Source organism: Myotis nattereri (assembly GCF_964212035.1).
Source record: "Myotis nattereri genome assembly, chromosome: 1".
In the NCBI taxonomy this organism is placed as follows: domain Eukaryota; kingdom Metazoa; phylum Chordata; class Mammalia; order Chiroptera; family Vespertilionidae; genus Myotis; species Myotis nattereri.
The window spans coordinates 37,049,046-37,062,405 of record NC_138075.1 but is presented as its reverse complement, the minus strand read 5'-3'; the positions used below and the strand labels follow the sequence as shown (position 1 = coordinate 37,062,405).

Sequence of the window (13,360 nt, the reverse complement as noted above, 5' to 3'; positions counted from 1 at the left end):
GCCTGTTAATTCATGTGAAACTGCAGAAAATTGCAAAGATTATCCTTATTTAACCTTAAACGTTGGCTAACGTTACTAATATACAAAGTTCCATTACTGCTATCTGAAATTTTACTATGTACATTTTACTCAATAATCATCTCTTTTGAGCATAAATTTTGGGCAAAATTTTATAGTGGCTGTGAATATAAAAATATTTTTAATAATTGGAATATGAAGAATGCACGTTGCTTTGCACAACAAAAAAAATTTTTCTTAATCTGTTCAGGTGAAATTTCTAATCTTGATTATATAGTGAAGTATTTCTCTATTGAAAAAGAAAGTGAGAAGACCTATGCTATGAAAACTAAGGAACATCTTAAAAATTTAAATAAAAATAATTTATGAAATTCAGTATGGGTGTTCTTAAATGTAAAATATGAAGTGAAATAAAAAAAACAATTGCAGGGAATTTGTTTATTGAGCATTAATGTTAACACTTCTAAATTAAGTATTCACTTTTGAGTTTTGTCACTGCCCTGTCAATGGACATAATGGAAAATACTGCAGAGAACTCAAGCATGGAAATAATAAACAAAATATCTATGCAACAAGTATATGCTGTACATTTAAAAAATTAATCCAAACAAAATAATTTGAAGCACTTCTCTGATTTGGAAGTCTTAAAATGTTCTCCCATGTTTTATTTGAGGTCCCTCCTCCCCATTTTTTACAAATTGACACTGTATACAAAGAGTTCAAATGGCCAGTAAAACTACTGCTTTAAAATTGTTGGCTTTAAGTAACAGAGGTATAATTTGAATTCACATCAGAGCTTTCTAAAAATGGCAATAGTACAAGCATATAACTTTCTCTAGTATCCAAAACCTGTTCTGGCTCTCCCTTGGCTAAAGAACAGAAAACTAGACAGCCTTCTAAAGCTGCCACAATTTTCTTAAATGCTTTAATAAGAAATGGCATACTTCATTTCTCTTGTTTACTTGATAACACTGGGCTAAACAGAAAAAGAAGGAAATTCAGTCAACAGTAACTTAAACAGTAGCTAGCTCTAGACCTGAAAGTTCAGGTAAAGTGGATGACCATTCAGAAACATTCTTAAAAGAAGTTTTCCAAAATTAGGCCAAAAAAGCCTATTTAGAGAAAAATACCAAGAATGAATTGAACATTAAAGTTTATCTGTTCCTATAAGGCTATGAATACAATGGAAGCTGAAATTACATGTAGTTAAGAATGCATTCTCACAGAGCAAGTTTATAGAGTAATGGCCTTTCTAAATTTCCACTGGATGTTTAAAATTTTATAAGTGATTTATTAAGTCACCATATTAAGCCAATTCAATTAACTACATTCACTAGGAATTGGTTCAGAAATGCCTTGAAAAAGATAACAGAAGTTATTGATTTGAAAAGCAACTAACTTTTGCAAAGCTCACCTCCAGACTTAGGGTATATGTTATCTATCAATTCCCAATTCCTCTTAAAATAGAAGACTATCTGCATATTTACCCATCCCATCTTATTCCAATTTAGCATTAAGATCGAAATATTAAAGAATTGCATTGTTGCTAAATATTGTCAATATTTCTCATATACACCATTTAGATTATACCTCACTTTTTTACTTCCCTTATAATATTAAAATAATGAATAAATATGGTCCTTATGTTAAGGTCCTCCACCTTATCTTAAGTGAAATATAAAATAAGGTAGTTTTATTAATTTACTAGCAATGACTTAAAATCTGTCTACCAAATAAATAGTAAACTTTAAGTTGTGGTGTTTTTCACCCAGGAGGCAGATATATTCTGATCCATACCTAATATCTACATAAAACATCTCATCGTTTTAGTTTAGTGTAAAACTTTTTCCTTGAAATAGTATTACAGTTGTACCTCAGAAAAATCCAATCATTTACAGAAATTATGCTCAATTGCTAACCCTTTGAGGGAAAAAGTTCTCTAGGAATACCTAAATTAACTTGATTAACAATCATCAGTGTGGAAAAGGTCATTAAAATTGATAAAATAGGATGGTGAAATTTTCCAGTGGACTATGTTAAAGAACATGAATTGGATCACTGGTAACATCTCATTTGCCTTCTGACACTAAGATTTCCAGGATGAAAACCATGACATGTAGTTTCACAGAATATGAAACTTGTATGTTCAAGGACAGTACTAAAAATCAACTTAAGGGGAAAAAATAAAATATGGCTAGTAGTCCAAATTAAAAAAAAAAAATCTCCAGGGTATGGTTGCTGTTTTTTCAAACAGTCATTTTTCCATAAAGTGTTGGCTATATCATAAGAAATTTCCTGTGCTTTCTATCAACCAAGGCCTGCTGAAGTACAACACGTTTCCCTTATAAATTTAACCTCAGCTGAAATGTCGAGCAAGGCGGGCAGATCTATAGTCAGCACGAAGTTGTACGAAGGAGTGAAGAATGTTCTTGTCCAGATTAGCAAGTTGTTCACCTGAACAGACTTGCTTCAAATTATCTGGGGCAACTACCAGGAGATTGCAAAGTGCATGCAGAGTATCAAAAAGCTGTAACACCAGTGGGATCTAAATTGAGATAAGAGAAGAAAAAAACATTAAAATAATTTCCAGTTTTACAATTATTCTGTAAATTCTTCTCACGTATAACTGTTAATCAGAACTTACTAATGTGGGACAGTTTAATATATTAGAATTTTTAAAAGCTCCTGAAGTGTTAAAACTCAAATATTTCAATCATCACATAAACTTAGCTATAATCTTTCTGAAAAGATACATATCTTGTCAACTTTCTTCAATAGTAACAATCATTTATACTTTTGTGAACTAGAACTAATTATCATTATTTAGCACTTTTCTTAATTTAAACCTTAAGAAAAAGTGACTTCAGGGAGATGCACATGAAGAGGGAATATATTTTGCTGATGTGTGACATACACAGCATTAGCAATGGAAGTCAATAAGGTCATTTGGACTGTGGAATAGAAATACGACTTTGTCTAAAATAAAGCATGAAGCAAAATGTATTAATATTGGAAATATAATTAGAGTACTTTTTTTCAGTTAGGAAATGTTTTATGTCATTATAGTATCAACAAAAGTTATAAACTTTACACAGATGTAAGTCAGTACAGATTTTTAATGGTCTGACATATGTTCATGAGCCAATTTACAAGTTTGATATTTATGAATACATACCTTAAAGTCTTTGGCACACTTCCTATATTCAGCTACATCACAAATTGCTAACATGCCACCCATACAACTGTAGGAATATTGTTGAAGATGCTCATAAATAAGTCGATGAAAACGTACTCCAAATTCCATCAAAACCGTATCCACATTCTTCCCATCCATGGAATTTTTAATCTTCTCTACTTGTTTCCTTACATAAGCACAGACTTTAACACAGGCCTGTAAAATTTTTCTACAATTATTACACAGAAATGTGTATCATGTTAGCTAAGGAGAAAATACATATAGTTTCTCATTAAAATCTAAGTATAAAAAGAAACAGACTATAGAATATAGTTGGATACACCAATGAAAATGTTAACACAAGTATTAAGAAAGCAGATATTCTTACTAACATATCAAATAATTTTACTCACATTAGTATACTGAATCAAAACATTGTTTTCATCTTCTGGCTTAAAATCTGTTTTCTTTTGTTCTGCAGCCAAAATATGCTTCATTTGTCCAATCATACAATTTAATGTCCTAGAGAATTGAGAACAGCATGTATTTGATCTGTTTAACTTATTTATATTATTTATACTAAGTTAAATTAAAATTTCCTTTTTTTTGTTGGTTAATCCTAATTTGAGGATAGCCTTTCCATTGCTTTTCTTTTATATATAGACTAGAGGCCCGGTGCATGAAATTTGTGCCCGGGGGGGGGGGGGGGGGGCGGGGGGGGGGGAGAGGTGTCCCTCAGCCCGGCCTGCACCCTCTCGCAATCTGGGACCCCTTGGGGTATGTCCGACTGTGGGTTTAGGCCCGATCCTGCAGGGATCGGGCCTAAACTGGCAGCCAGACATCTCTCTCGTAATCTGGGACTACTGGCTCCTAACCGCTCGCCTGTCTGCCTGATCACCCCTAAGCACTCTGCCTGCCTGATCGCCCCTAATTGCTTCTGCCCTGGCCCCCGCCGCAGCATCTTCGTCCAGAAGGACATCTGGAAGGTCATTTGGCTGTCTGGTCTAATTAGCACATTATGCTTTTATTATTAAAGATCTTTTTGACTACAGAGAGGAATGAAGGAGATAGAAACATCCTATATAATAAAGAGGGAATATGCAAATTGATCATCAGTCCACCACAAAGATGGCGGCACCCACAGCGGAGGTGGAGGAGTGGGGTTTCCGTAACACAAGATGGCTCCACCCACAGTGGAGGCTGAGTGTCCATAACAAGCCTTAACAAGCAATCAGCAGGGACCTGAGGCTGCGCCGCCCCCTCTCCCCCGCCCCTGTGGGGCTCGACAAGGGACCAGTGGCCGTGCCTCACATCCTGGCGCCAGGCCAGGGGATCTCAGGCCGCGCCCCCACCTGGCAGGGCTTGACGGGGGACCTCAGGCCATGCCCCCGCCGGCAGGGCTTAATGGGGGACCTAGGCCACGCTCACCCGCCCAGCGGGGCTTGACAGGGGACCTGAGGCCACAAACCCCATCCTGGCGCCGGGCCAGGGGACCTGAGGCTGCGCCCCCCGCCCGACGAGGCTTGACAAGGATGGGACCGGCCGGGTCTGAATCTAGCCCAATGCAGGGTGGCAAGCCAGGTCCAGGTCTGGGTCTGGGTCTTGTGCGATTTTCAGGCACATGTTGGTGGGCGGGGACTTGACTCTGGGTCCCGTGGTGCACCCCAGACTCTGACAGGAGGAAAATTTTCATATACATTTTACTAATGTTCTTTCATCTCTGACACTTCTATTATAGAGAAATGGCAAATAGCAATATTAAAATATTTATCGCCCCTCGTCCGGTAGGGCTTGACAAGGGTGGGACCAGCCAGGTCTGGATCTAGCCCAATGGGGATGGAGGGGCCAGCCGAATCTGGGTTTGGGTCTGACACAATTTTGAGGCACATGTGGGTGGGTGGGGACTTGACTCTGGGTCCCATGGTGCACCCCAGACTCTGACAGGAGGAATATTTTCATATACATTTTACTAATTTTCTTTCATCTCTGACACTTCTATTATAGAGAAAAGGCAAATAGCAATATTAAAATATTTCCTCTAATTAATCCCCTTTTAATGTGCACAAATTTTGTACACTGGGCCACTAGACAATGATAAGAAAGAATCATTGATCAACTGCCTCCTGCATGCCCCCCACCAGGGATCGAGCCCACCATGTTGACTGGCCCGGCTCCATTGTTTTTTAGAGAGAATGGAAGGGATGGAGGGATGGGGAGACAGAAGCATCAATTGGTTGCCACTCGGACTGGCCCTAACTGGGGCGGGGATGAACCTGCAACCCAGATACAAGCCTTTGACTGGGAATTGAACCCAATACTCTTCTGTGCGCAGGCTGATGCTCTGACCACTGAGAAACCCTGGCCAGGGCTAAATTAAAGTTACTTAATTTAATATCACCAGAAAACTATTTTACTGCCTGGCCAGCGTGGCTCAGCGGTTGAGCATCGACCTATGAACCAGGAGGTCAGTCTGATTCCCGGTCAGAGCAAATGCCTGGGTTGGGGGCTCGGTCCCCAGTAGGGGGAATGCAGGAGGCAGCCCATCAGTGATTCTCTTTCATCACTGATGTTTCTGTCTCTCTCCCTTGCTCTATGAAATCAATAAAAATATATTTAAAAAAACAAATAACTATTTTACTATTGATAGACTTTGGATTTCTCTTGATGTCAAAGAACTCTCGGTTTTATTAGTTTCCTGCTCAAAACGAGGTAAAGATTCATTTACCCAATACTTCATTTAAATCTTTAAAATCTTAGAAGCCTGTATATACATACTTCCTTAACAAGTATATATATAAATAATGCCTAGAAAAGGGGAAAGATAGAGGGCTTAAGAAGAATGGCTGAATTTGGAAGAACAGGTGAGAAGAACATGAGTTTCAAAGTCTGAAGACAAGCAGGAGGCTGGGGACAAGTAACACTGAACGCATGGGTTTATAAGAACCCCAATAATGTTTGAGTTATGTGATATTCTCCAATAGTAATCAGTCACCTAGTTATGAGAATAAAAAAAAGACTGCACTGATCTAGAGTTTAGAATATTTAAGGTAGTTACGGTTAAATAAAATGAATTTTAGGATAATTATGAGAGTAATTCAAGGATGAATCAAGCAATCTAAGCATAATAATGAATCAAGTAAAGCTAGGAAAAGAATGAGAGACTAGCAAATGATGACAATATTAAGGGCTAGAGTTCCCTCTGAGGTCAGAAAGCAGGTTGGAAGAAGAGGAGGTTGTGAGCACTGAGTGGGATTACTCAGATTCAAGGTTTTTGTTACCAGTGATAAAAAGGTTGAACAGGATATGAAAATGGATAGCTAATGTGGAGATTATTAAGAAAATGACTGTGTCACACACATGGAGGTGGAAATAACCTAAGACTTAAGATTTAAAGAAAAATTGTGAATCAGCTGCCCAAAGCCTCAACAAATTTAGGAAACTGATATAAATGAGAGAGAACAGCAAAAAAAAAAAAAAAAAAAAAAAGGGCGGGTTGGGGGAATCCCTGACTGATGTTGCTCAATGGTTAGAGTGTCAGCCAAAGAGCAGGTGGTTTGATTTCCAGTCAAGGGCACATACCTGGGTTGCAGGTTCTATCCCCGGCCCTGGTCGGGGTAGGGGAGGCAACCAATTGATATGTCTCTCTCACATCGATGTTTCTCTCTCTTTCTCTCCCGCCCCCTCCCACCCACTCTAAACTCAATGGAAAAAATATCCTCAAGTGAGGATTAACAACAACAAAAAAGGTGTGTGTGGAGGGGGAGATGATGTGAGCTTCAAAGGCAAAGAGCCTAACAGTAGATAGATATTGGTCTGAAAATATCAGCAGGGATGCAGATGAATGATGAGCACACCTCTTGGCCTCACCATACATGGGTAAAGGAGAACTGAAGTTCACATTCAAAAGACCACCACAGACTACTGTGCCTTCAATTAGACAACTAATGTAAATACTGTGAAACTGAGGCTTACATGTAAGATAAAAATAAATGACCTAATATATATGAAGAAGACAACTAGGAAATTTGTACTTCCCATACTTTTGAAGGCTTAACATATTCAACTTCCCCACCTCTGAAACATGATTTTCAGGTAGTCTTAAGGCAAAGCAAGAAACAAGTTAGCATGAGGGATTTAGATTATAAAAACACATACATTCTTTAAGTAATGATTATCATGTACATAATGTATATATTATAATTTCATTAAAAGAAGTTTTATGTATGTATAATCTCATGTGGTCCTGACTAAAAACAAAGGGAGAGACCAGCGTCTAGGATTCTTCTAATTCTTCAGTAAACCAGTCTCAGTAGTTAATTCTGTAACATCCTGTTTTTCGTTTTATTCTTCAATTTTATTTTTTCCCCTTATTGTCACATATTCTATGGTAGTTCTTGATCTTAGAAGAAAACTGGGAAGTGAGTCACAAGTTTATTAGTACTAAGAAAGCAAAAATTATTTACTTTATAATAAAATAAAGTGGATTCCAGGTTTTCTTCATAACAGCACAATAACTAGACTTGCATTAAACATACTTTCCTGAATAGGAGAGAGAGGAGTAGAATTACAGTAAAAAAGAAAGGTATGCCCAGACCTAGTACAATGGGCTTAAGAATTTGAGTCCCAGCTCTACCAACATTAACTGAGTAATCTTGAGCAAATTACTTAATTTCTTTAAGCCTCCATTTCCTCATCTGTAAAATAGAAAAATATTTCCTACCTAATACATGAAATAATATAAAGATTCTTTCACTGTGCCTGGCACATAGTAAATGCTTGATACATAGTAGCTATTATAATCATCAGTAAATAAATGCCCACCGTGATCTCAAAAGAAAAAAAAAGACCCACTGCACTATACTAAGAATAGGTAATTAACTACTATAAACATTATAAAAATATTTTGAATGTAGAGTTTGCATTCACTTAGTGGAAGTTACCTTTAGAAAATTAGTAGTATATTTACTTAAAGCATTTCATATATAAGTCTGAAAATTCTAAGTGAAAATAAAATCCTGTTATATATTAGAGAAAGAAGGAAGGAGTGAGAGAGAACATGTGTGTGTGTGGCGGGGGGGGGGGGGGGGTGTTACAAAAAGATTTTTAACTGAATTTGGTTTAAAAGTAAATATAAATATACTGGCTTCCAGAAATAATAAACTTAAGGAACTAATAAAAATAATATTCTAAGAAGGATAAAAGCAATATGTAAAAATAAAGTCAAATTGTATAGCAGGATGGTAAAATAAGATAAGACTTTTTTCTTTTCTGAAAACCATTTTTATACTACTACTAGAGACGCAGCGTGCGAAGTCACGCGAGACCCAGACCCGCAGTGATGGTGGGACTCCAGGCCCACAACGCCTGAGTAGCTCGCTGCCGCAAGCCACTGCTACGCGCAAGCCGCAAGCCCCACCATGCCACATGAGCCGCGAGCCCTGCCCCACCGCCGCGAGCAGCTCATGGGCCATGGGGAGGGACCAAGAGGTGCTCCATGCACCTCCTGGTGACCAGTCGTTTGGTCGTTCCGGCCACTGGCCTTTTATAATATAGATAATGGTGTTTTTATAATTTTTAGAAATGTAAGAGAAAAAGTAAAACTAACAACTTGCCTATCAATACCGGTATCCAATTTCATCTCCATCTGTTCAATTATTTCTTTTTTCTTCTGAAGGCATTCAGATAACTTAGGAGAAGAGCTATTGAATGTTTAAAGAAAAAAGATCACATTAGTAGCCTTACAATTCGAAGTTTTTCATATCCATATGTGTACTGTTATATACATTTATACACATACATGTTTTAATATGCTCTCAAATCCAAAAGTTGCATAAGTAGTAAAGTAATTATAGTTGATTTTGCACAACATGGGTTTGAATTGTGTGGGTGCACTAAGACATGGATTTTTTTTCAATAAGTACTGTATATGTATTTTCTCTCATGATTTTCTTAAAAAACACACACACACACACACACAAAATATATTTTTATTAATTTCAGAGAGGAAAGGAGAGGGAGAGATAGAAACATCAATCACTGATTGGCTGCCTCCTACATGCTCCCCACTGGTGATCAAACCTGCAACCTGGCATGTGCCCTGACCAGTAATCGAACCATGACCTCTTGGTTCATAGGTCGATGCTCAACCACTGAGCCATGCCCAGCCAGGCCTTTATAATTTGTTAATAACATTTTCTTTTCTCTAGCTTACTGTAATGTAAGAATACAGCATATAATACATATAATGTACAAAATGTGTGTTAATCTACTATTTATTTTATCAGTAAGGTTTCCAGTCAACAGACTATTAGTATAGTTAAGTTTTTGGGGAGTCAATAGTTATACAGATTTTTTGCTGAGGGAGAAGTTAGGGGGTTGGCATCCCTAACCCACACATTGTTCAAGGGTAAACTGTATTTAGTATTCATTATAATAGTAAGTTAATAGAGAAAAGCAATATTTAGATTTGTTACTTTCAGCTCTGAGAAGCCATCCCTTAAGAATATAAAAATGTGATTTTGAAATTTTGTAATTATTTGGTTTTCTTGTTTATTAAATATCTATTACAATTGTAAGAAAAGTTACAGACTATTACCAGAGTCTTAAGAACATAGTAAATTATACTAATTAAAATTTGGAGACCAACTGCTGTATTTAGCTTTCTTATGTTAAAAATAAAAAATAAAAAACTTGACAGTAATATTTGCCTTCTGAATGCTACCTAAATATCAAACCCAAAATAATAGGAAATATGCTTCCCTAGTAGTTATGTGAATTCTCTGCTATGAGAATAAGTAAATTTCCTTTCAAAGTGTAATCCACAGATCACAAGTGATTTATATCTTTGGGATTGTTTCTCTACTAATGTCTTGGCATATCAATGTTTACAGCAAAATGCCTGGAATTTTATCCTTTATATTAATAGTTTTCCTCTTTAATAATCAAGTACACACATAATTTTATAAAGCATGTTAACATATACAATGTTTAATTTAATCCTCACGTGCTTTAAAAATTCACATAGATAGGAAGATATAAACCAAATTTTACTTAATGCCTCATCAAAATCTATCCTATTACTCTCATAAAATTTCTGTTGTATGTCTTTATATTACAACTGGGTACAAGCTAGAGATCTTCTTTCACATCAGATATATGTTTATGACATGAGATTCAGTCTTTTCAAATAAATCAAAATGAATACCACAGAAAATAGGAGACAAGGAAGAAGGCAAAAGACCTTTACTTTTAATTTCACACCTTTCCATTTGATGTTACTATGAACATGTATTTTAATATTTAAAAAAATTTGTAGAATATTATATTTACTGAAATACCAAAGAAAATTTGACTAACCTTATTAGTGGCATAAGGTGGTCATTAAACTGCTTGTCAAAAAGATGAAAAATCGTATTGGCCTGATGCACAACATCCAAAAAATAGAGATTTGCATTCCGAGAATCTGAAGAAGGAATTCCTAAAGTTGGAAGGCATGTGCATATATGTTAGAATCATACTTTAAGAAGTTCATCTTGGTAAAAGAAAAATGAATGTGGTTTTTGTATATACAATATGAATAAAAGTAATTACTGTCTTAATAAATCAACAATGATTTTTGTTCACAGAAAAGTAAAATTAAACTTAATAACCATAACAAAATTAATCCAAAGTTTTTATGCCCAATTTTTCACCATCTACAGTCTTCATTATTTGCTGAGATAAATCAATCAATGCATCATCTTAAACTGTACATGTTTCTTCCTTTTTCCACTCTCTTGTGCCCAATGAATCACTTGAGTCATGAACACACTTCTACCATTTTTCTTATAGCCAGGTCTCTTTATCTCTGATAACAGTTAAAATAATTTTAAAACTAGCTTCGTGGTTCAAATCTGTTTATTTTTTTATGCAATAGCAACATATTTAAACTTACTCATTTCACTCACCATATTCTCCACTACTGCCTCAAAAATATTCTCCTCACTGTTTACAGAATAAATTCTTATTTAAAATATATTTTTATTGACTTCAGAGAGGAAGGGAGAGGGAGACAGAGACAGAAACATCAATAATGAGAATCACTGATCAGCTGCCTCCTGCACAGCCCCTTACTGGGGATCGGGCCCACAACCTGGGCATGTGCCCTTGACCGGAATCGAACCTGGGACCTTTCAGGCCGACGCTCTATCCACTGAGACAAACCAGCTAAGGCCAAAATAAATTATTAATTTTCAGAACAGTATTCAGGCTACTCCACATTCTGGCCCCCCAAAGGACAGCTGACTGTTCCAAATTTCAATTCCCCCTTTGTTATAAAAGAGTAATAATAATAGATAAACTCTAAGGTCCCTCTCTAACCCTGGATACTTACCTTTCTAGGGAACAGACTGACAGCTGCCAGAGGGGAAGGGGATTGGGGGCTGGGTGAAAAAGGTGAAGGGATTAAGCAAAGAGAAAAAAAAGAAGTTCACAGACACAGACAGTAGTATGGTGATTACCAGAGGGGAAGAAGCAGGGGAAGGGGGGGGGGGGGAGGAGAGAGAAGATGGATAAAAGAGGTTATAGGGGAGAGAAATGGTGATGGGCAGAGACTGACTTGGGGTAGTGAACACACAATACAATATACAGATGATGTACTATGGAATTGTATACCTGAAACCTATATAATTTTACTAACCAATGTCATCCCAATACATTCAATTAAAAAAAAAAAGTCAAATCCAAAATATACTGTATTATCTAAGAGCAAATAAAGCTTTGGGGGAAAATTATCTGATGGAAAAATAAATAAATAAAAGACATAAAGGATAAGGAAAAATTTTCACAGGAAATGAGGAAATAAAAATACCTAGAGTTCTTTATATGATGATGATTTTTTGAAAGTTTTAAAAATGAAAATCAAAGGTGCTTTATTTTCCCACAAAAAACAAAATCACCCACTGATAAGAAAATTAAAGGCTCCAACATAAACTTACAAGAGAAAAAAGTAAAATCAATACACAAGTAGGAAATACTAATCCTTGCTATTCATGAAAGACATGAAAATTAAGGTATGTATACATATTTTAACCACTAAATTATTAAAGTTTTCAATAAAAGTATTTAATGATGTGCAGAAAAACTGACACAGTCATACATGCCAGGAGCAGTGTAAATTAGTGAAATAAGCCTTTAGGAAAACAGTTTACATGTATAGAATTCTTAAGAATTTGTAACACACTTTGGTCATTTCACTTCTGGAATTTTACCCTGTCCTGCTTGATGTGAGCAATATGAAAGAATTGTGTCTTTGTATAGCTTTCAGCATCTGACAAATCCTTGCATTATAGCTCAAAAATCATTATTCATTGCAGTGAACTAAATTCGACATAGAGCTGAATATATGTAAAACATGCATATAATTTAACCTAGCAGGATCAAAGGAATGTGATACAAATTATAGCACAAATATACTTACCAGCAAGTCCTGTTTCCAAAGCATAATCAATATGCTCAATACATAAAAATTCCACAAGAATGGTAAAAATTCTAAAGGCATTCCTTGGTAAATCAGAAGGATCAGAGAGCTTTAAAAACAAAAAACAAATACATCACTCCTCAAGTCTACCTTTAAAAAAAGGCAACATTTTTATTTCAGCAATCAACTTTGTATAAGATGTAATCAGTACTCAGGTATCAAAATAATAACTTACACCTCTTCTTTGCCACTTCCAGTGCCTCTCTCACATACATACAATGCCCCATATTTGCCTACAACTCTCCTGGCTTAGACTAGATCAATAATGTTCTGCTGACCTGGATTGCAATCCCATTAGTGGATTGTGATAAGAAAGAGACGAGAAGGGAGAGAGAACCAATAGAAAATAAAATATAATAAAATCCCTCTTGATGTACACAGTAAAACCAAATATAGCTTCATGAAATACACACATGCACACACACGCACACATATAGTACATATTCTGAGCTGCCATGTAAAGTACATTTCTTATTGGGGGGTATGGTCAAAAAAGTTTGAGCCACCAATACGCAAAACAAAAAGTACTCTTTATTGGGGGATGGGATGGGGAAATCAATAAACTGATGCACTATGAAATATGAAAGGCTCAAATCCTAGCTTCATCACTTCCTAGTTGAGTGAACCCTTGAGTTGTTATTTAACCCTAC

General features: G+C 36.2%; 1 protein-coding gene across 1 annotated transcript in view; it reads right to left on the bottom strand.

Annotated features, from left to right (window-relative positions):
• Positions 1-441: 441 nt before the first annotated feature.
• The window catches only part of EXOC5 (exocyst complex component 5), a 42,484-nt gene continuing 29,565 nt past the window's right edge, over positions 442-13,360 (bottom strand). The window contains exons 13-18 of the mRNA XM_081113814.1: positions 12,651-12,759; positions 10,550-10,670; positions 8,806-8,892; positions 3,607-3,715; positions 3,194-3,409; positions 442-2,563 (exon numbers count right to left, since the gene is read on the bottom strand). Of these exons, the coding sequence (XP_080969940.1) occupies positions 2,375-2,563; positions 3,194-3,409; positions 3,607-3,715; positions 8,806-8,892; positions 10,550-10,670; positions 12,651-12,759 (831 nt within the window). The 3' untranslated portion in view covers positions 442-2,374. The remainder of the gene's footprint in view (positions 2,564-3,193; positions 3,410-3,606; positions 3,716-8,805; positions 8,893-10,549; positions 10,671-12,650; positions 12,760-13,360) is intronic.